At 39.8% G+C, this 19,738-nt stretch overlaps 1 protein-coding gene across 2 annotated transcripts; it reads left to right on the forward strand.

Annotated features, from left to right (window-relative positions):
* The first annotated feature begins 234 nt into the window (after positions 1–234).
* Positions 235–19,375, forward strand: THOC1 (THO complex 1). Of its 2 annotated transcripts, XM_032182656.1 has the most exons (22): positions 235–307; positions 907–980; positions 1,084–1,144; positions 1,680–1,746; positions 2,589–2,707; positions 3,401–3,449; positions 3,945–4,040; positions 4,329–4,411; positions 4,923–4,996; positions 5,605–5,713; positions 6,965–7,096; positions 8,473–8,573; positions 10,101–10,167; positions 10,340–10,390; positions 11,019–11,089; positions 11,956–11,979; positions 12,400–12,495; positions 13,376–13,441; positions 15,373–15,456; positions 15,687–15,834; positions 17,263–17,341; positions 18,964–19,375. In XM_032182656.1, the coding sequence occupies exons 1-22, from the start codon at positions 260–262 to the stop codon at positions 19,257–19,259; spliced, it is 1,995 nt and encodes a 664-aa protein (XP_032038547.1). In that variant the 5' UTR covers positions 235–259; the 3' UTR covers positions 19,260–19,375. The 2 variants fall into 2 exon arrangements, with proteins under 2 accessions (XP_032038547.1, XP_032038548.1); XM_032182657.1 differs by lacking the exon at positions 11,956–11,979.
* Positions 19,376–19,738: the final 363 nt, after the last annotated feature.

The raw sequence follows: 19,738 nt of genomic DNA on the forward strand, positions 1-19,738 counted from the left end.
TTTAAAAACAGGGAGCTGTATTTGAAACTGGCTGGCAGAGGAGGCGGAGGTCTTCAGAGCTGCTAGACACAGGTCTTTCCCTTCCACCTGCACAACCCAAAGAAACAGAAATTAAAGCACAGGGTAGGGAAAAATCAGCTTTTTTTCCACCATGAGGGCGGGGGGGGGAGCAGCACCTCACTAACGGCCCGCCCTCAGCGCCAACGGCCGCCCGGCCGCCATTGCGTCATCGCGGAGCGCCGCGGGCCGGAGCCCAGCCATGTCGCCGCCGCTCTTCAGCCTGCCCGAGGCGCGGCTCCGCTTCACCGTGAGCAGCCCGGGGGGCACCGGGGGGACGGGACGGGACCGGGGGGACGGCGACGGGGCCGGGGGGACGCGGGGCTGCCGCCATCTCGCGATGGGCCGTGCTGAGGGGGGCCGCGCCTGGCTGTGGGGAGGGCCCGGCTGGGTGCTGAGGTGCCCGTAACGCGCCGCGAAAAGCGGGGAGTGGGGCTCGCACCCCCATCCCAAACCGCCCCAAAAACCCCTGCTGAGACGGGGAGGCTGTGGGGGGCTTGGGGGTGTGGTAGGTGAAACAGCGGGCACAACGCAGCGCGCCCCTTTGTGCTTCGCTTCCCCCATGCAGCCCTCGGGTAGCTCGGGTGTGAGGCGTGATCTGCTCCCTCACATGCCTAATTTGCTACATATTTCGTGTTACTTACCCGATTTGTTTCCAAAGGCTCCTTTGTAAGTCGATACGCGGTGTGTGTTTACATGTAAATCAACACACGGGGTGCGGTACGCACGGTTCCCTCGCATTTCTGACCATCAGGTGGCAGAAAACAAAAGTGATCTGGCAGAAACAACCTTGGTACCATTCCAGCTTCATACTGCTCTTGTAACTTTTGTCTGTTCGCACTTTGATAGTCTTCCACCAGAGAGGCCCTGCATAACAAAACTATCAAACCGCTGCTGAACGCATTTAACCAGATTCCTGGGAGGTAAGTGGCTGCCATTTGCTTTAAAAACTGCCCTTTTTCAGATCTTTTTTGTGTGTTCCTAATAATAACATTATTAACTGATGTGAGATGTTTGTGTTTGCAGTGAAAATGAAAAGAAGTGTACCTTGGATCAAGCTTTTAGAGTTATTGTAGAAGAAGAAATAGTAAGTACTTCAAACTGCTACGGCATGCCTTTTAGTATAAATCCAACTTTAATCTACTAGTTAGGATATTAGTTTAACAGCAACTTATTGCAGTATTGGGAAATACTGATTATTAAAAAAAAACAGTCTGAAAATTCGAGTTCATAAATACAGATTATTCTGCATTATACTTCAAGAGTAGGGTGGAGTGGGTTATCTGTTACTAGCATGTAACAAAGCTGCCTGACAGTAAACAAAAGGAAACAGAGGGTGTTTTTGTTGGTATTACTTGAGTGTAGGTGGAATGGAGGGTAGTTACATTCAGAGGTGAATGACACAGTCTGCAGGGTAAATATTGTAGGGTCTTCAAAAGCTGGAACTGGTCAAGAAATGTTGCTCATTCAATAAATCTGTATACAGTTAACTGATGAGTAACAGGTTGAAATTTCAATGTCAATATCTGTTATAAATACCCCTGCTTAGAAACAAGAATTTTGGTTTCATTAAATATATTAAAGTCAGAATAAAGAAGTTTAAAACTGTTCTTTTTGCTTAGATAAATAAAGCTCCGTGTGAAAATCTCCTGGCAATTATTTCTCTTGCTATTAATGGAGTCACAGAAGGTGAGCATCTTTTTCTCAAACCTGTTGGCAGTTTGGGGGGCTGTAGGATTGTTTCTGTTTTTAATACTTTGATTTTTGTAAGTAGTATTCAGCAGTTGGCTTTGATAATATGTGGTGTTTACGGTAGTGGTTAACTCTGTTTAATGAGAGGAGTGAAATAAGAATTAAATTCAGTTACTCGTGTGACCTTTGTGTACTGAATGTCTCTGCTCTCCTCCCACATACTGACCTGCCAGGACACTGGTGTTTTTTAGATACTTGGATCTGTTTTGATAACTGTCATCTTCTGTGTCAGAAATCATTGTGCTAATCTCTTTTGAAGAGTCTTTCACATACTTCTATTTATTTACTTGTTCACATTACCTATCAAATACTTGTTTTATTAAGTATAGCTCAATTACGTATGTGTCTTAACAACTGTAGAATAACATGATCTATGATTACGATGCATGCAGACATTAGCAAGGTACAGAGCGTGGATATACATGCTTGAGGAAAAGACTCTCAGACTTCTTATGTGTATGCAGTAGAACTATGGATTTAGAAGTCTGAAGGAGTTTAATTGTGAGATGCAAGGCTAGCTGTTTGAGTCTTCTGAGATTTTTAAAACAGTTCTTGTTTAGTGTTTTCTGCACATTAACACAAAGCTCTCATCTGCATGTGTACACGCATACAAAAATATCTTCAGTGGGAGTTCATACTTCAGCCAAAGCTTTTTGTTAGGCTATGTAGAAACTCAGGAGAACTTTTTTGCTTCTTTGGGAACATGTCCATCAACTGCCATGCATCTTACTGCATTCCAGTTCAAATTTGCTGAACAAAACACTCGCTGTTCCTCATAGGTATCTGCACTGCATCAACCCCTTTTGTGCTTCTGGGAGATGTTCTGGATTGCTTGCCTTTGGATCAGTGTGACAAAATTTTCACTTTTGTGGAGAAGAATGTTGCTACATGGAAATCAGTAAGTATTTTTCCAAAATGTATGTTATGCCAAAGCTTTTGTCTACCCAAACCATTTTTATGAACAGATTTTAATTCTCTGTGCAGCTGTCTGTGTTAGAGTTGTAACATTAAGCATGTTTTGTTTTCCTTCTCTTCTTTTCTTTCCTAGACTTCTTCCCATAGACATTCAGGCTGTTCTATTTGAGATAATGTAGTCTTCTCCAATGTATTCACAAACTGCTTCTTATCATTCATTCAAGCATTCTCATTTTCTTACTGCCAAACTACTATTACTGTCAATGCACTAAATCTTCTGTGTGTTGCTCTTTATATATGTATAGAAATAATGCACGGAAGGATAAGGGAAATGAGTGTAAAAATTAGTGTGGTCCAGGAAAAACAAAGAGGATCCTACTCATACAGTTCATTGTTATGTGTGGGGATTTTTAGTGGTTTGTTTGGGGTTTTGTTTTTTCCTTTTTACTTGAGGAGGGGGAACTGGATTTAAGTGTTGTGGTTTATGCTTTCTTGAAATTTGTGGGGCTGTTTGTTTTATGTTTGCCTTTCATGAAAACAGTTTCTTATTTAAGGGAAAACTGAAATTTAGAGTTAAGAGTAGGAATGACTTATACTTGCATGTGATTTAATTAAAATTGCTCAAAAACACTTTTGCTGTCTCTTAATGATCTCAGTACTTTTTACTCTGTTTCAGAATACGTTTTACTCTGCAGGGAAAAATTACTTGCTACGAATGTGCAATGGTGAGTTCTAGTTCTTCACAGGTTGTGGTGGGGGATTAAGGAACAGCAGATTAAAGTGAGTTTAATAATTTGATCAGAGGCATTCAATAAGTAATAAAAGCAGGTCATGTATCTTAGTGCATGTTCATGAGTCTTGCAGATTAATGTAAAAGTTATTCTGACCGTAGGGAAATCTCTTCAGCAGTGGAGGTACTTACAGAAGAACATCTGAAAAGTATTTATCTCTCAGCAATGACAAGGCCCCAGTCAGAGGCAGTATCTGATTTGGATTTGTTTGAACTAATCTTTTCTTGCCACTGTAGGAATTCAGAGAATAAATAGAATACATTTGGGAAAACTGTGGCTGATCTGAGGAAGTTACTGGCATTTAAATTTACAAACCGTAGCATCTTTTCATGAGTTACGTGGGATGTGATTAGCAAGTCTTAAAGTCTAGCGTGTAAGAAATTGAAAGAGGGACAAATACTAATATTCTGTACTTTTTGCAATATTTAGATCTCCTAAGAAGGCTATCAAAGTCACAAAACACAGTCTTCTGTGGAAGAATTCAGCTGTTCTTGGCTAGGTTATTTCCGCTTTCTGAAAAATCAGGTAAGGTTTTTCCATTTCATCACACCTAACACATGGCAAAGACTAAATAGGTTGCATCTTTTAAGCTTGTGAAGGTTGCAGATGAAATCCAGTTGGAGAAAAGCACTTTGTATCTTATTTCTTGTCTCTGTTGTTAGTGTTGTAGGTGGCTTTAATTTGTTGTGATTTCAAGCACAGGTTTTGAATGCTGTTTCTGAGAATTTAATAGCAGTATCTCATAAATAATGAACTGAACTAACGGACTTATGAACTTCACAGCTTTGGAGACTGACCTTCTATTTTCTGCAGGACTCAATTTGCAGAGTCAGTTCAACCTGGAAAATGTCACTGTTTTCAATACCAATGAACATGAGAGCACATTAGGACAGAAGGTGAGAATCCTGTGTCATTTTTCACTCATTCTGCAGAAACCTATTCTGTAACCACCTAAGATTGCTACTGTGAACATTCTACATTCAGAACTGTACGTTCATAATTTGGTTCTCCCTCTTCCAGACCAGCTGGCTGATTCTGGAAATGGGCATGCTATTTGGTACAGTAAACTGTGTAGGCTTGGGGGTGGAAAGGGATCTTGATTTGACTGAGAGATGAGAACTGTCACTTACTGTAAAAAGTTTTCCATACAGTCTACAGAGAACAGAGGTTTCCTTATGAGTTTGTTTTTTATTTTTTGTTTTTGGTTTTTCCAGTGTAGGTCAGGCTACCATTTTAAAGTGTAGTATAGTGTTAAGACAAGGACTTGGGTGTTTACTGGAGATCTGTTAAATTACCAGCCTAAGCATCTGAAGTGCAATAATTGGTATAAAACTAAAGAACGCCATGTAAAATGTATACAAATTGCATTGGCACTTACACGAGTTCTTTATTATTTTTTCCTGTTAGCACTCGGAGGAGAGAGATGAAGGGATGGAGGTAGAAGAAGGTGAAATGGGAGATGATGAAGCCCCAACAAGCTGGTGAGCTTATAACAAATCTAAACATTGAAACATAATTTTATAAAGTGAAAGGAAAGAACGGTTTGGAGAATAACTTTAAATGTTGCGCTCAGAATTCTAGTTATTTCTTGCCCCTTTGTGACTGGATAGTTGTTTTGTTTGCTTGTTTGTTTGTTTGTTTTTGTTTTTTTAATGGAAGCAGGTTTTTTAAATGGAAGTTGCCTAGAAGTATAAAGTCTACAGATTATTTGAAAAAAGTTTCATACTCTCGATGAAAACTACTGGTATTCTTTCACAGTTCTCCCAAGTATCTTGACAAAACTTGTTCTGGTAAAACGTGTTCAGGGATAATGAGCACATGCTGTGTGTGCATTTAGGAAAAAGGACTTTGTTCTTCTTCGTTCCCCAGGCAGTATAAAACTCCTAGGTCCCTTTTGCTTCACCATTTGTGTTGTTATGATGGAAAAAGTAACAGTAGGCTGGATGGAAGACTCTTTTAGGGACAAGTTTTGAATGATAGACTTTTCCATAAGGGCTCACTATGGACTTTATTGCACCTTTCTGAGTGGACTTGAATTTAATGCAGTGCTTTCAGTATGGATTTTCTTAACCATATTTTTTTTTTCCAGTTCCATTCCAATAGATTATAACCTGTATAGAAAATTCTGGTCACTTCAAGATTACTTTAGAAATCCTGTGCAGTGCTATGAGAAGGTCTCATGGAAGACTTTTCTTAAGGTAATCTCAGTTCATGCGTTCAACAATTCATCCTAAGTAAAAAGTAAGAAAAAAATTTACATAAGTAAAAGAGTGACTGAGCAAGAATGGAACAGTTCAACTGTTAATGCTATTGAAGATGAGGAACATGTGAGGAAGTGCATTTTGCTGGTTTCTAAAGTGAGCCTTTGACAGTAAACAGTATATTAAGCTGTAAATCTTCTAAAAAACTTGAGTAAGTCAATTACAGAAACACTTCATATGTTTCAGTAATGTCAGAAGTACTTTTTTGTGATTTATTAGTTGCAACAAGCAGAACTTTTTAAATAGTTCTACCTAATCCCAGGCCTTTCTTTTGAGTATTGCTTATTTTTGAATGTTAATCCCACTAGATTCCTAAAATTGATAGGATTCTACTGAAACAGATCACTTTGTAGAAGCAATGACTTGAACCAGCTGTTGACTTCAGCCACCTGTTTCAATTTTGCTTACTTTGAATGTTGAGGATGATTTACTGCAAAGCTTACCCATTTCTTCACCCTTGGTCATTCAGTTTTTAACAGTAAAAAACTTTTTAACTTTTTAACAGTAAAGCCCACTTTAAAAAAAAAAAAAAAAAAAAAAAAAAAAGTCTCTAAAAAGTCTCTGTTCTCTGTATTGTAGAAATTTAGAGGTAACATCTGTACAGACATCCTTATATAAATCTGGTTAACGAGGTCTATGTCCTCAGAGCTCAAAAAGAAAAAAGATTATTATAATAAAACATGGTTGAGAGAATGACGGTCAGGTTGAAGTCTTTCAGATGAATTTTTTGACATATTTTCTTCATTGCAGTTTGAAGGCTGAATTGATTTTAAGAAAAGCACTGCAAACTTAACTTTCACCTATGTACCTTTTGTAATAATTCTGAACAAATGTGATGATGTTTGGATGTTAGCACTATTATGATACATACTTTTTTTTTTCTTCATAACATCTAAACAAGAAAGCGATTGTGCTCTATTCACAAGCCATAGCATTTTGTCCTTAGTACATTTAAATGCTCCAGTTGAGTAGATGTTCTGAAATGATAAATAATGCTTTGACTCATAAATAATGTTCAGAGATCCCCTGTGCATTGGTACATTGGCAAATAGGTGTTATTTTGACTGGCTGATAGCAAGTCTGCTACCAATTTTACTTGGTTGGCACTACATCTATTATAGTTCTCTAAATACAAGCTTTCTTAGTTTATTTTTTTTCTTCATGTGGTAAATAACTCTTGTTTTATAGTACTCAGAAGAAGTTTTGGCAGTTTTCAAAAGTTACAAATTGGATGACACTCAAGCTTCCCGAAAAAAGCTGGAAGAACTAAAAACAGGCGGAGAACACGTGTATTTTGCAAAGTTCCTAACTAGTGAAAAGGTACGTGGTCTCTTTGCTCAGAATCAAGAGTAGCTGAGGTCGGAAGGCACCTGTGGAGATAATCTCATTCAGCCTCCCTGCTCAAAGCTCTCAGCTCGAGCAGGTTTTGATCTGTACCACGTCCAATTGGGTTTGGAATGTCTCCACAGTTTCTCCAACAATCCCATTGCATTGACTGCTGCATTAAGATAAATTTCTTCTGTTCTTACATTTTATTCCTTCTCTCTGGATTCTGTCTGTTTAGTTGAAGATTCAGGGACTACTGTTTCTGGAATAGTCTGCAGGAAAGCTGTTGTTTATTTCACTCAATACGTTTTTGTTTGTTTTCATTTTAAAAAGGGAAATTAAAGTAAATATTTATGGAGCTGCTTTTTTATTGTCTTTACAATTACGCTTTCAAAACTTGGCTGATGTGTTAACCATATTTCCTTTTTCTTAAGTCTTGTTTAAAATCGCTTTGAAAATGGTATTGAGCATTTTGAACTCTGTTAAGAGTTAACTAAGAAATGAAATGCTATTGAATTGAATCCTAATGCTTTTGTCTTCATTTTGGAATAACTTGTAACTTTAACTTTTGCAGGCAGGTGTTAGTAGGTGACAAAGCAAGTCACAATGCAAAATAAATTTTCTCTTTCTGGAATTGGGAGGGTGAAGAGAAGGAATATGCATGCTTATAAGCCTTCAATTTCTGTGTCAAGAATTTTGAAATGATATAGAACTGGTTGCTTAATAAATACACAAGTGGAAGGTCTTTTTCTTTAAAGAATCTTCTCAGTGCTCTCTTTGTATGAGATCATGGAAATCGTGTTGCAACACATGAGGTGTAAAAACAGCAGTGTACGCTGGTGATAGGGGTAAACACTTTTTTGATAGCCAAACCCTTACGTAGCCAGTAGTTCATAGGAAAAGGTAGTAAGCTGTCCTTCAGTTACTGAAAAATTTGAATATTTGTTGTTCCAAATTCGTGTTCATTTCAAAGTGAATGATTCCTTAGGCAGAATGTTGTGAAATCCAGCAGGATAAAATTCAAAAAAGAAAAACTTAAGAAATATGCCGTTTGCTTTTACAAGCAGGTCCTTGTGATTCTAAGGAATGGGTTACATTAAAAGTTTTGATAACTGTCTTTCCTAAATTGTGCTGAATGGCAGTTGCACGGATCTTGTGGAGCTTTGTGGAGCACTGTCTTTAACGTATAGGTGATCCTGAATAGAGATTTTTGTAATGACTTGCCATCATCATCTTCTTGTAAAAATTGTCCCCGTCTGATTTATCTGAAAATATTTGTTGGTTTTTTTTTTTGCAGTTATGCATGTTTAATGTCTTTAAAGTCTATGTGTAATTCTTTTTCTTTTTTTTTTTTTTTTTTTTTGGTCTAGTTGATGGATTTACAGCTGAGTGACAGTAACTTTCGCCGTCACATCTTGTTGCAGTATCTAATACTCTTTCAGTATCTGAAGGGACAGGTCAAATTTAAAAGGTAATACGGATTGAGTTAAACTGAAACATTTTAAAAGCACTTACATCTACTCATTCTAAGGTTCTGGTGAACCTTGTGGAACCCTGGACTGGTAAATATAAGAGGTGGATGAAATTATTTTACAGCAGTAAAGGGGAGGTCTCATTCCTGCCTTTGTGTGATTCTCTGCTTCCCCTTGCAGGGACACCGGTGTTTGTTAGTCTCAAGTTTATGCAGTTTTTTAAGACAGCAAAAACACATCTGCTTGTCTTGCAGAGTTTTCTGTCAGGTTAGTTAGTTGGGTGGGATTTCAGAGAAGCAGAGACCTCTAGAGGTTGGTTAAGGTGCATGCCAGCCATGAGAGGGAAGGAGTGCCTCTAGCAGCAGGCCATTAGGTAGTGCAGGATACCTACAGATTCAAAATGATGGCATATATATCATCAACTTTGCCATCCACATGTGGCAGTGTTTGCTGATTTGTTTCTTCCTAAAGCTCTGCAGAATTATGTCTAAAACAGCAAGAGATAACAAGGGTGACTACTCCTTTTATAAACTGATGGGACAGAACAAAGCCCTGTTTTTTTTCTACTCAGTACTCCACTGTTATGCTGAAGAAAAATGTTCCTGTTTGTTCTTTTCCTGTGCCATTAACCATATGGGCACATAAAAATTAACATTTAAGGCTTTCACCTGTAATATACTGCCTTTTGCAAACAGATCTCAGAGAACTTTGCAAACTAGATCAGTTTTATTATCCTCGTTCTATAATTTATTTACCAAGGTGAGCCAGTGGCAGAGAAGGACTAGAATTCAGGTATCCTGAACTGCAGTTCAGCCCTGTAGAGGTGGTAGTTGATCATTTCAGTGACAGTTCATTCAGCAGTTCATTAAAAGCACTCATTTATCAGTGGGCAAGGACAGTGTAATATATATATGGCATGGTATAACACTAATTTGTTCACAAAAGAATTCTGATCTCTTCTTGGAAAGGAAATGAGCCACATCCTAAGTATTGTATTTATTTCTACTTTTTACTTTTTCACTTCTACTTACTAATTGCATTATAATTCTAGGTTATGCTATATAGAACTCATGGTTTATGGTACTCAAGATGTGTGTCCATATAATGCCAGTAGATTAATTCTTCCTTTTACTATGGTTTGTCTACAGTAGTGCTTTAGCCGAGGTTAGGAGCGGATCTTTTGAAGTCTGGTTTTTGTGTCCGTTTGCTGTGCTTTGGGTCCACATAAAGATCTGTTCTTGAATCACACAAATGAACTTTCTACTGGCTGAAGTTAAACCTGGAAGTATTTTCCACAAGCACATCAAATTAAAGCCACAAACCAAAAAATGTTCAGTCCATGGGACCAGATCAGAGCATATTCAGAGTTCCTTCTTCAACTCCCCTCCAACACCTCTTAGGAAGCACAGAAAGCACGTAGTGTAAAGGGTGTGTCCTCAGCACTATTTCAATATTTAGTCATCTCTTCACATTTAACAAAAAAAAAAAAAAAAGATGATTTAATGATTTCTCTTTTTCAATTCCAGTTCAAACTATGTTCTAACAGACGAACAATCTCTTTGGATTGAAGATACTACAAAGGCAGTTTACCAGGTTGGTACCATAGATTCTTACGTAGAAATTACGTAGAAAATGTAGTTACCTCATGTCATAGTGTATTAACCACCTTTGAAGGAGTAACAGCCGTTTTGTTTTTTTTTTTTTCCTAAATATTCTGTAAAGTATAATGTTAAAAGTTAACTTTTTTTTTTTCTCCCAATCATAGCTTCTTTCAGAAAATCCGCCAGATGGGGAAAGATTCTCAAAAATGGTAGAGGTAAGAACTTTGGTGCATGTCTGAACCAAGGTCTCTCTAGAGTGTCTAAGGAGTAAAAAGGCCATATCAGTAATAAACCATCTCTTAGAACGTAAACATAAAGTCTGAGAGACCTTTTATCTCATCTCAGGAAGAGATCTCATAACATCTTTTAGTTTTAGCCACATTTTCCCATGTTTTTGTTAATGTGCTTTTCTTCTTTCTGCTGGGGAGAAATGGAAATGGTCATACATGTGCATGTATACTTACATGAGATCATTTAAAATTTATATATATATATCTTTGCGGGAAGGAGTACTGTGCCCAGAGACATGGGAAATAAAACACAAATGGAATTTAACCTTTTTTCAATCTTTCTGCTTTCTGTTTTTAATTTTCCTTTGGCTATATCTCTTTCTTTGCTCAGAGAAAGAGAAATCAAGCCTTTCCCATAGTCATTGGAGCAAGGAGATGCACTGTTTTTGGATAAACTAAACCAACTACCTAATATTATACTGATGACCTTCAAATTTGTGGCTGAAATACACTAAAACCAAGTTTTTTCCTTAGTTACCATGGCTTAATATTTGTGGGGCCAACTTTAAAGGTAATTATGACTCTGATAATATGGAATATTATGTTTCTCCAGCATATATTAAATACAGAAGAAAACTGGAACTCGTGGAAAAATGAGGGCTGCCCAAGCTTTGTGAAAGAAAGGTATCTCTCTTTCAAAGTAGAAATTTGTCATTTATTTGAAATGATGGCTCGGTTTCTGAATATATATGCACAGTGTATATGAACTCAATGATTCACACAACCTAGACATTTGTATAGTTGGATGTCCCTTCCAAATGTGCAGAATGCTCTTAGATTTCTGCCAAAAGTTTTAAGGCTTTGTAATGCCAATGAAGAGGTGGTGATGCATCTCTGGGTCTCAGGAGAGCATTCCTCATTGTCTCATGGCAGCATTTTGTTCTCTTAATACCAAGGATCCAGTGGTTGGGGATCATGTTGTCTCCCTTCCTGCCTTTGGCAGACGCTGTGATGAAGAAGTCAGTGCCTGACTTTGCTATTATAGCAGTAGGGATTGCCTCTTAAAGCAATTCCTTTGGCATTATGGCTTTAATGGGGCAGCAAACCTGGAATTATTATGATGTTTGCCACTTGGTGGCGATCACTTACCTGAAAGGAATGTACAGCTCAGTGGCTGTTGCCATCAAAAGATTTCCTGCGTAATTAGTTACTAACGAGTGGCAAATATGAACTGAGATTCCATATGTGTGCTTGACTATTCTCTCCACTGGCCACAGCCCCTTAGTGGTAAACAGCAGACGGGCCATTACCTTTTCACAAACTCTTTTATGCAGAGGTCAGGTGGAGCCATCTTTTCCTGGCTTCAAGCAGTTTATAGAAAAGGGAGGGGGGTGGTAAGAAGAGAGAAATAACTATTGGAAAAGAAAATGTAAAATTATTAATTAATTAAAATTATTAAATCTGACTTAAATCTTTGAATCTTAACTTAATTATTAATTAATTAAAATTAATAAATCTGACTTGTATAAATGTTCTGTCTCCTTCTTTAGATCTCAGCCAGAGTTTCAGCTTGGGTAGGTCTTACCCTTACCTCAGTGATGTGGGATCTCCATTCTCTGATCCCATGAAATCAGGTGCAGCTGGGGAAGGAGAGCTTGCAATCGTAGTGCAGATGATCCCAGCAGCAGGGTAGATCACACTTAGTATGTGCTGCTGGAATAAATGTGATTTGCTTCTTTTTCTGTACTGGAACTCTGATAAACCTTTAAATTTGTGAGTGAACTGATTTTGGTGTCTGGCAAATCCTTTTCCTTATCCCTACTTTATGTTCTCTCTCCTCTTCCCCCTCCTTTCCACCCTGGGAATCTCAGTCCTTCTGAATACCTTCACTGTGATTTAACTCAAAGCCACCTGAAATGAATTGGCTTAGTTTTGTTTTCTTAAATATTACTGACTTGATATTAAAGAGCTGTTTTGTTTTTTTTTTCCTTTAGGCCTCCTGATTCTAAGCCAATGAGGCCTGCAAGAAAGAGGCCAGCTCCTGAGGACTTCCTAGGAAAAGGACCAAACAAAAAAATCCTTATGGGGAAGTACGTTGTGGTTTGTTGTTGTTGTTGCTTTTCTTTTTCTTTAGAGGGTTTCTGTGGTGGTGGTTACTTTGGTGGTTGATTTTTGTTTTGTTTTGTTTTGTTTTGTTTTGTTTTGCCACTGATTGTTTTTCTAGTGAGTGTTTTTCAAACTTCCTCACTTTGGAACTGCAAAACTTGGTTTAAAACCAAGTGGGCTTTTCCTTAGTCATCTCTTATAGATCCCTTATAGATAGTCCGTAAGTCATAGGCTGCAAATTAGTGTTTTTATACTTGTTGGATCAGTTTTTATCCTTTTGTTTTCTTTGTTTTTGCTTAACATGTGTCTATGCCATGGATTTTAAAATAACACCTACTGATGTTTTATCCGTGGGGCTAAGTAATATGCAAAATCTTCCATTGGAGAGATCATATCAAGAAGTATTCTAAGTGCTATATTTTTCCACTTTATTTCTAGGAGAAATTCTAGTCTCTGTATTGTAGCTGTTCACCAAACCTAGATGTGGAAATTATGATCTCCTCTTGAGCCTCAAGATCTTGTACTGAGTTACTAAACACTGAGTGCTCAATGTCCCTTCTGAAAAAGAAAACGATAAATTATTTCATTTATCAAAACAAAATGTTCTGTCCACAGATCAGCCAGAGACTTAAGTAGAAGTTTAGAAAGTTATTTTCCTAATTTGTAACATCAGATAACGTTTATGTCACTTCTGGTAATTCCGAATACGTTTGTATCACAAAATTTGTATTACACCCTTTGTTATAAAGGCTTTGGGAAGAGAATTTGTGTAGCACTGTTTTGTGTGTCTGGCTTTGGCGAATGATGGAACGTGGGATGATAGGATGAAGGAGTTCAGTTTGTGTTTGTGCTCCTCTCTTTCAGTGAGGAACTGACCCGCCTGTGGAACTTATGTCCCGATAACATGGAAGCTTGCAAATCTGAGAGTAGGTAGGTAAGAAATAGCACATTATTGTCTAAAGCTAACTTCCAGCACTCTGATTTATGCAAAATTACAGTTATTACAAAGTTGCATGAGGAAAGTGTTTAAAATGATCATATAGAGCATTCCATTGTGCTGTGTCTTGAGAGAAGCTGATTCTGTGCATCTCTGTCTTGAAATCTTCTCACAGTTTTCTTTGCTATTGTTCACTCATTTAAGAGAGGGTGATTGTGTAATTAGGTAGTTTCTGTAAAAAAGGAATTTTGCCAAGTCTGGTTCTAATGAAGTTGGCGAGCTATTTAGCCATGATTTTCAGGTAATCGTGTGCTTACCCAAAACTTGTGATTCCTGGTGCATGGAGAGGAGAAAGAGCTGGGAGGGAGGCAGGGGGAACACGGACATGGACAACACACACAAAAAAAAAAAAAAAAGGATGGGGGGGAACCGCATGTGATGGTTAACAGGAAAGAGCAGGTCCCAGAGAGTCTGGATTCAGTTTAAAGTTTTATTGTGGACACCGTGACTGAACACAGTCAAGAGACTTTCACTTTTTTACATTGATTCCTCAAGTCTTTGTTAAGTGGGTTAATACTTCTTTGCCCGTCTTTGTTTTAGATAGCTGTTCTTGGGATAAAATCTGCTTTTTAAAATGTGCATGGTGCCAAGTACAATAGGATTGAAATCAGATGGGTTTTTATGGTGCACTTAAACATGCACATAGTCAGTAACACATTGTAAACACACATGCAGCACTGGTTTTCTGGGCAAAGTATGGTTCTCAAAACAAAACCAAAGTGAACTTAGAAACCAGCATTCTCTTTTCCCTTTTTTTTCTTCTTTTTTTTTTTTTTTATTTTAATTTACCTGACTGATCGCTAGGTTCTCTTGTAGAAGCTGGTATCTCTGTCAAACATTAGGCAGGAGAAACACAGACCATGAGTCTGCTTTGTAGCACTGATCAGTTTGGCTCACAGTAACCTACAGCTCTCAGTAATGTTTGTGTGTAGTCTTCAAAGCAGAAAGCTGTCCCTGATCATTGGGAATATTATTTTTGTTAGAGCTTTAGGCCATGCTTCCTTATGTACTGGTTTGAATATCATATAGAAGCAACCACAAGCTGTTCAGAGAACGGAAATACCAGTTGACCTTTTAATGTGTCCCCTGTGGACCACAACTTCTGTCTTTTAAATCACGTTACCACAGAAGAGTTGAGGTTGGAAGGGACCTCTAGAAACCACCTCATCCAACCCCTTGCTCAACTACAGCAAGTTGCTCAGGACCCTCAGGTTTTCAGTGTCTCACCACAAGTGGAAGCTCCACAGCCTCTGGGCTGCCTGCTCTAGAGTTTGACAACCATCACAGAAAATCTTTGGTTTCCTTTTCTTTTTTTTTTATGCTCATGTAAAATTTCCTGTGCTTGCACTTGTGCTTGCTGCCACTTGTGCTCTCACTGAGTAGCGTCTGAGAGTCCAGCTCCTCCCTTCTTTGCCCTCCCCATCAGGTATATTCCTGCCTCTCTTCTCCAGTGTAAAGTACCCAAAGTATGTTCAGCAGAAAGTACAGGGATCACCAGGAGGAGTGAAACAAACGTGTCTGAGCAAGTCTGGGAAGCTGCTGAGATGAGATCATGAAGTACAATATTAAGCTGCCTGGTGCTTTCCCATCTAAAATCAGTGACCATAAATAACTGAAGTGGGGTTGGCAGTACTCTGGCTTTCCCTGGTTGCGGATGAGCTGGGATGTGAGTGTATGAGGGAAGAGACCCTGTTTTACTTACCCCATCCCATCAAATTGCACAAAACAAACAGCCAGTTTAGATTCCTGTGTGTTTGTGAGCTCAGCATGTGGGGGTATGTTTGAGATGTTTCTGAAGTAACTGAAAAACAGCTATTTTATGTAGAATGTGCATAGAATTAAGATCCTTACTTTATTTTTTTAGGGAATATATGCCAACGCTGGAGGAGTTTTTTGAAGAAGCTATTGAACAGGCAGATCCTGAAAATATGGTTGAAAATAAGTACAAGTACGTAGATCTCTTCGTTTCACTTTGTTTTGATCTCTTGCACGTTTGGATTGTTAAAGAAAACCAAGTGTTCTCTATACTACTGTGCATCTGTGCTGGACTCGAGTAATACACAAAAAGTATAGATTTGGACAGAATTATATTAATTAGAAAATGACTCAGATCTTTTTGTGTACTTTTATAGATGACAGAGTGTTACCAAGCAAACTTTTTTTTTTTTTTTTTTGTAGGGCTGTGAACAATTCTAACTATGGGTGGAGAGCATTAAGACTACTGGCACGCAGAAGTCCCCACTTCTTCCAGCCAACGAACCAACAATTCAAGAGTTTACCAGAATATCTAGAAAACATGGTAATCAAATTAGCCAAGGAGCTGCCTGTAAGTGGTATTATCCTATAATAATCATAATAATAATAAATGAATTCATTTGACTTCCTGCTTGTCTCTTTCTGCAGTCCATTTGGTATACGGGGGGAAAAACACAAGAAAAAAGTTTGTACACTGAAGGAAATATTGCAAGGAAAATTGCTTTAATCTGTGAAGATTCCAGTAATAGTAAATTTCGGATAACTTGGGCTAACATTAACTGCTGAGCTTGTATTCTGTGACCGAACAGCTGTGGCAATCCAGGCTTTTCTTCACCATTGCAGAGTTGGTAGATAGGAATATGTTTCTACCAAGCTACTTGGTTTCCGCATTGCAGTGCAAACCCCTTCCACGGCAGGTGTAAGCTGGTGGTGTGGCTCGTGGCAGCAGTAGCTGTGGTTAGCAAAGGGGCAGCGTGTGCAGCTGAGGATACTGTGGTGTTGCAGCAAGATCTAGCAGGGCTCTTTGGTCAGCCCCCTGGCTTTTAGAATATGTAGAGAAAAAAAGACCTCGTGGAGCTGTAAATCTAATCCATTATCGCTTTGTATGTTCAACAATACAAATCCGAGGCAAGGGCTTTAGGGGTCTTTCAGGTTGCTTTATACACAGTGGTAAGAGACGAATGGTTGGGGAGGGGAACATTTTCTAAGCCTTTGAGTTAGCACGCAACCCGGGTATTTTGTGCACATACGGACCCTTGGTTTTGTATGTGAGACCTTTCTTGTCTGTGATGTAAAAATTGGATTGTAATGTGTAGCGTTTTCATTGTCTAGCCATCAGAATTAACTAGATGCTAAAAGCAATTTTAGAACAAATACTGGGAGGGAAGAGCGGTTTAATAGACAACTTGATGCAGTGTTCCTGATGATGCAGTGGTCCTGGACCAGGTATTATGGCAAGAAACAAATGCATGGGTAAGGCCTGCGACTGAGATGTAGAAAAGGGAGCCTTTTGTTCATCTTGTCTGATCAGTAGCTAAATCAAGAAGTGAAAAGTCTGCTGATTGTTTACTTGTTTGCCACCTGTAGCTAGTCTACAAAAAAAAAAAAGTCTGAAAATACAGAAAACTTGAATTCCTGAGTGAGGAGTAAAATGAGTGAAGTTTTTTTTTTGTTTTTTTGTTTTTTTTTTTTTAAGGAAGTAATAAAGCTATGCATGTTATGCTGCATTTGTAGGTAGTGTGGAAAGAACTGGGGAGAATCCGGTAAACTCATTTGATAGCTTCATTAGTTTATTTTTTGGGGTTTTGTTTTTTAATTAACACTGTGTTTTATTGTTACTGGTGGTCTGGATGCGGAAGACTGGGGGAGATTTTTAATTCTCATATGGGATCATGTCAGATTTTCCATTCTAACACACGTGCCAGGGACCATCATAGAGCTGTAGAATTTCTCTTGAAACCCAAAATTCATCCAATGATATTTAGTTCTCTCATTATAGCCTCCTTCAGAAGAAATAAAAACAGGCGAAGACGAAGATGAGGAAGATAATGATGCTTTATTAAAGGAAAACAATGAAAGTAAGATTTGCATGTTCTTAGTCTTTTCACAGTTTCTCTTGATGCATATAGTGGAAGCTGTGTTTAACTGTAGTTTCTGCTCAGGGTCACCAGTCCCGGTTGCCCTGGTGCTTCTGACTTGTACCCGCATTCATACTGAAAAGTGCAGCTTGTCAGGGCACACCTGTAGCAACCTCTCAGTCTCCTGATCTGCAGTGCCAAAAGATAAGCATTTTCATTAGGGGCCTCTGCCATTTTTGCTGCCTGATGTGTGTTTAGTGCTACTAGGCGTTTGTAGCCCAAAGATGCAGAGTGCTTGGTAGAAATCCCAGCTGTTTCTCAGCCCCTCTTCCCTCTTTCTGCCCTGTAGAGGCCGCAGGTGAGAGCTTCCCTCTACCCCACTGGGGTAGGTAGTTATGGGACCTTCAGAAACAGCTGTGTTCCACTTTGGGTATTTTTACTTCATCTGCATTTGTTGGTCTTGAAGGCAAAAGCTTCTCTGACAGAGAAAACCGAAATTTCCTGACAAATACCATCTCTTGTTCCTCTCCGTGACCCAGCCCCTTCGTGTGTGTCTCTTGCCATAACTTTGGTGTGTCGTGCTCTCAGGTGTCCTTCCCTGTCCCGTGTGTATGTCCATTGCCCTCCTCCATCCTCACTCCCGCCCCCATCTCCCAGAACCTCTCCCTGGTGCGGTGTAGCTCCGTGCGCTACCTCTTGGACCCAGCGTGGGCAGGGGGAGAGGTGGGGTGTGGAACCCGCACGCTGGCCACTGCTGCTGAGCCTCGGGGGTTTTCTGCTACTGGAAAGCCGCCTGTGGGCCTGTGTCAATCCCTCTTCTGCTGTCTTAAAGCAAAGAGGGGAGAGCTGTGGTCTGCACGTTTTGCTTAGAAACAGTGGAAGTGCTCTGCGGGCTTCTTGTTTTTATTGTTCATGCTCTTCTAGTCCTTTCCCTCAACGTAATGGTTTTACTGCAAATTAATGACTGTGACTGAAAGCGCTGGAAGGAGCTAAAGCTCCGTCTGTGCCAACTAACTCTTCAGGTGGGGTGAGGGTGAGCTATTTGCTAAAAATTAGGAATATGATGACTTTGTGTAAGTAACTCAATCTTTAAGGTGCTGGGTTTTTTTTTGTTTGGTTGTTTTTTTTGTTTCCCTCTTAAAGTGTGTGAAATAAGCTCTGGTTTACCACCTATGTTTATAGTCCAAGTTAAAGCTTTGTAAACCCACTTGTGTGATCGCTTGGCTTCTCAGCAGAGCACTGCATGGAGTGTTTTTATCTCGATGCCAGAATGACAGAAACGTCCTCAAAGCACTGACCACATCTTAAAGCTGATACCCTGGTCGCTCTGCTGCTAACAGGACTGAGAGGCTCGTTAACTGTTTATCCTGTAGCAAGGTGATGCTTAAAAGGGAGTTTTAAGAAGACAGGGAAGGGATGTTCTTCTTGAAACCCACTACAGCTGTGAGAAGCCAGAGCTTTTGGGTAGGTTAAAGGCGCAATGGCAGGGTTATGTCAGGCTGTGAGTGAGTGAGAGGCTCGAAATGGGGCAGGACAGGGAGGAATCATTTGCAGCATCGACTGGAGACGCTCCCCGAGTCTCGCTGTGATTTTTATTGTTGTTTTTTTTTTTTCCTCTCCAGGTCCAGAGGTGCAACGGGACAAAGCTTTGACAGGCGACCAAATGGAGATCCTTGCCAGCCGGCTGGGGGAGCACTGGAGGGCCCTGGCCCCCTACCTGGAAATGAAGGATTCTGACATCCGGCAGATCGAGTCGGACAGCGAAGACGTGCGGATGAGGGCCAAGCAGCTGCTGGTGGCCTGGCAGGATCAGGAGGGCGCGCACGCCACAGCCGAGAACCTGATCAGTGCCCTGAGCAAAGCCGGGCTCGCTGACCTCGCGGAGAGCCTGAGCAACGACGCGGAGAGCAGCAGCTAACTGCCCTCGGGTGCTAGCCAGGGTCCGCGGTGAGGTAATTATAGTAATTGTTGGTAGGTAGCAGCCCTTTGAGAGGTGTCTGGTGTTCGATAAACAATAAAAACCTTTTTTTATAATATTGTTCACTGTCCAGGTTTTCTGAGAAGAGGATTAGGCAGCAGGCTGTAGCTCGGATGGGGGAAGCGTAAAAGGGAGGCTGTGTCTTTGTGGGGTTTCTCAGAGCAGGGAGCGGTGTGAGAGGCTCCCGTGCCACCAGGTGGGTGTGCGGCAGCTGCAGGCCATGAAAACAGACGTGGGGCAGTAACACCTCTGTCACGATACTGAACCGGGACAAATACCTTATTTGTGAAGTGACATGGCATTTCTGTAAGGTCATGGGGTTTTGGAGGGGTACAAGCTGTTCCGTGTAGTTGTGTTAGTTCTTGCAAAAAAAATAGATTTTTGTGATGGTGAGTTGTAGCTGGCCTACAACTTGGTTC

This window comes from Aythya fuligula, chromosome 2, assembly GCF_009819795.1.
Source record: "Aythya fuligula isolate bAytFul2 chromosome 2, bAytFul2.pri, whole genome shotgun sequence".
Lineage (NCBI taxonomy): Eukaryota > Metazoa > Chordata > Aves > Anseriformes > Anatidae > Aythya > Aythya fuligula.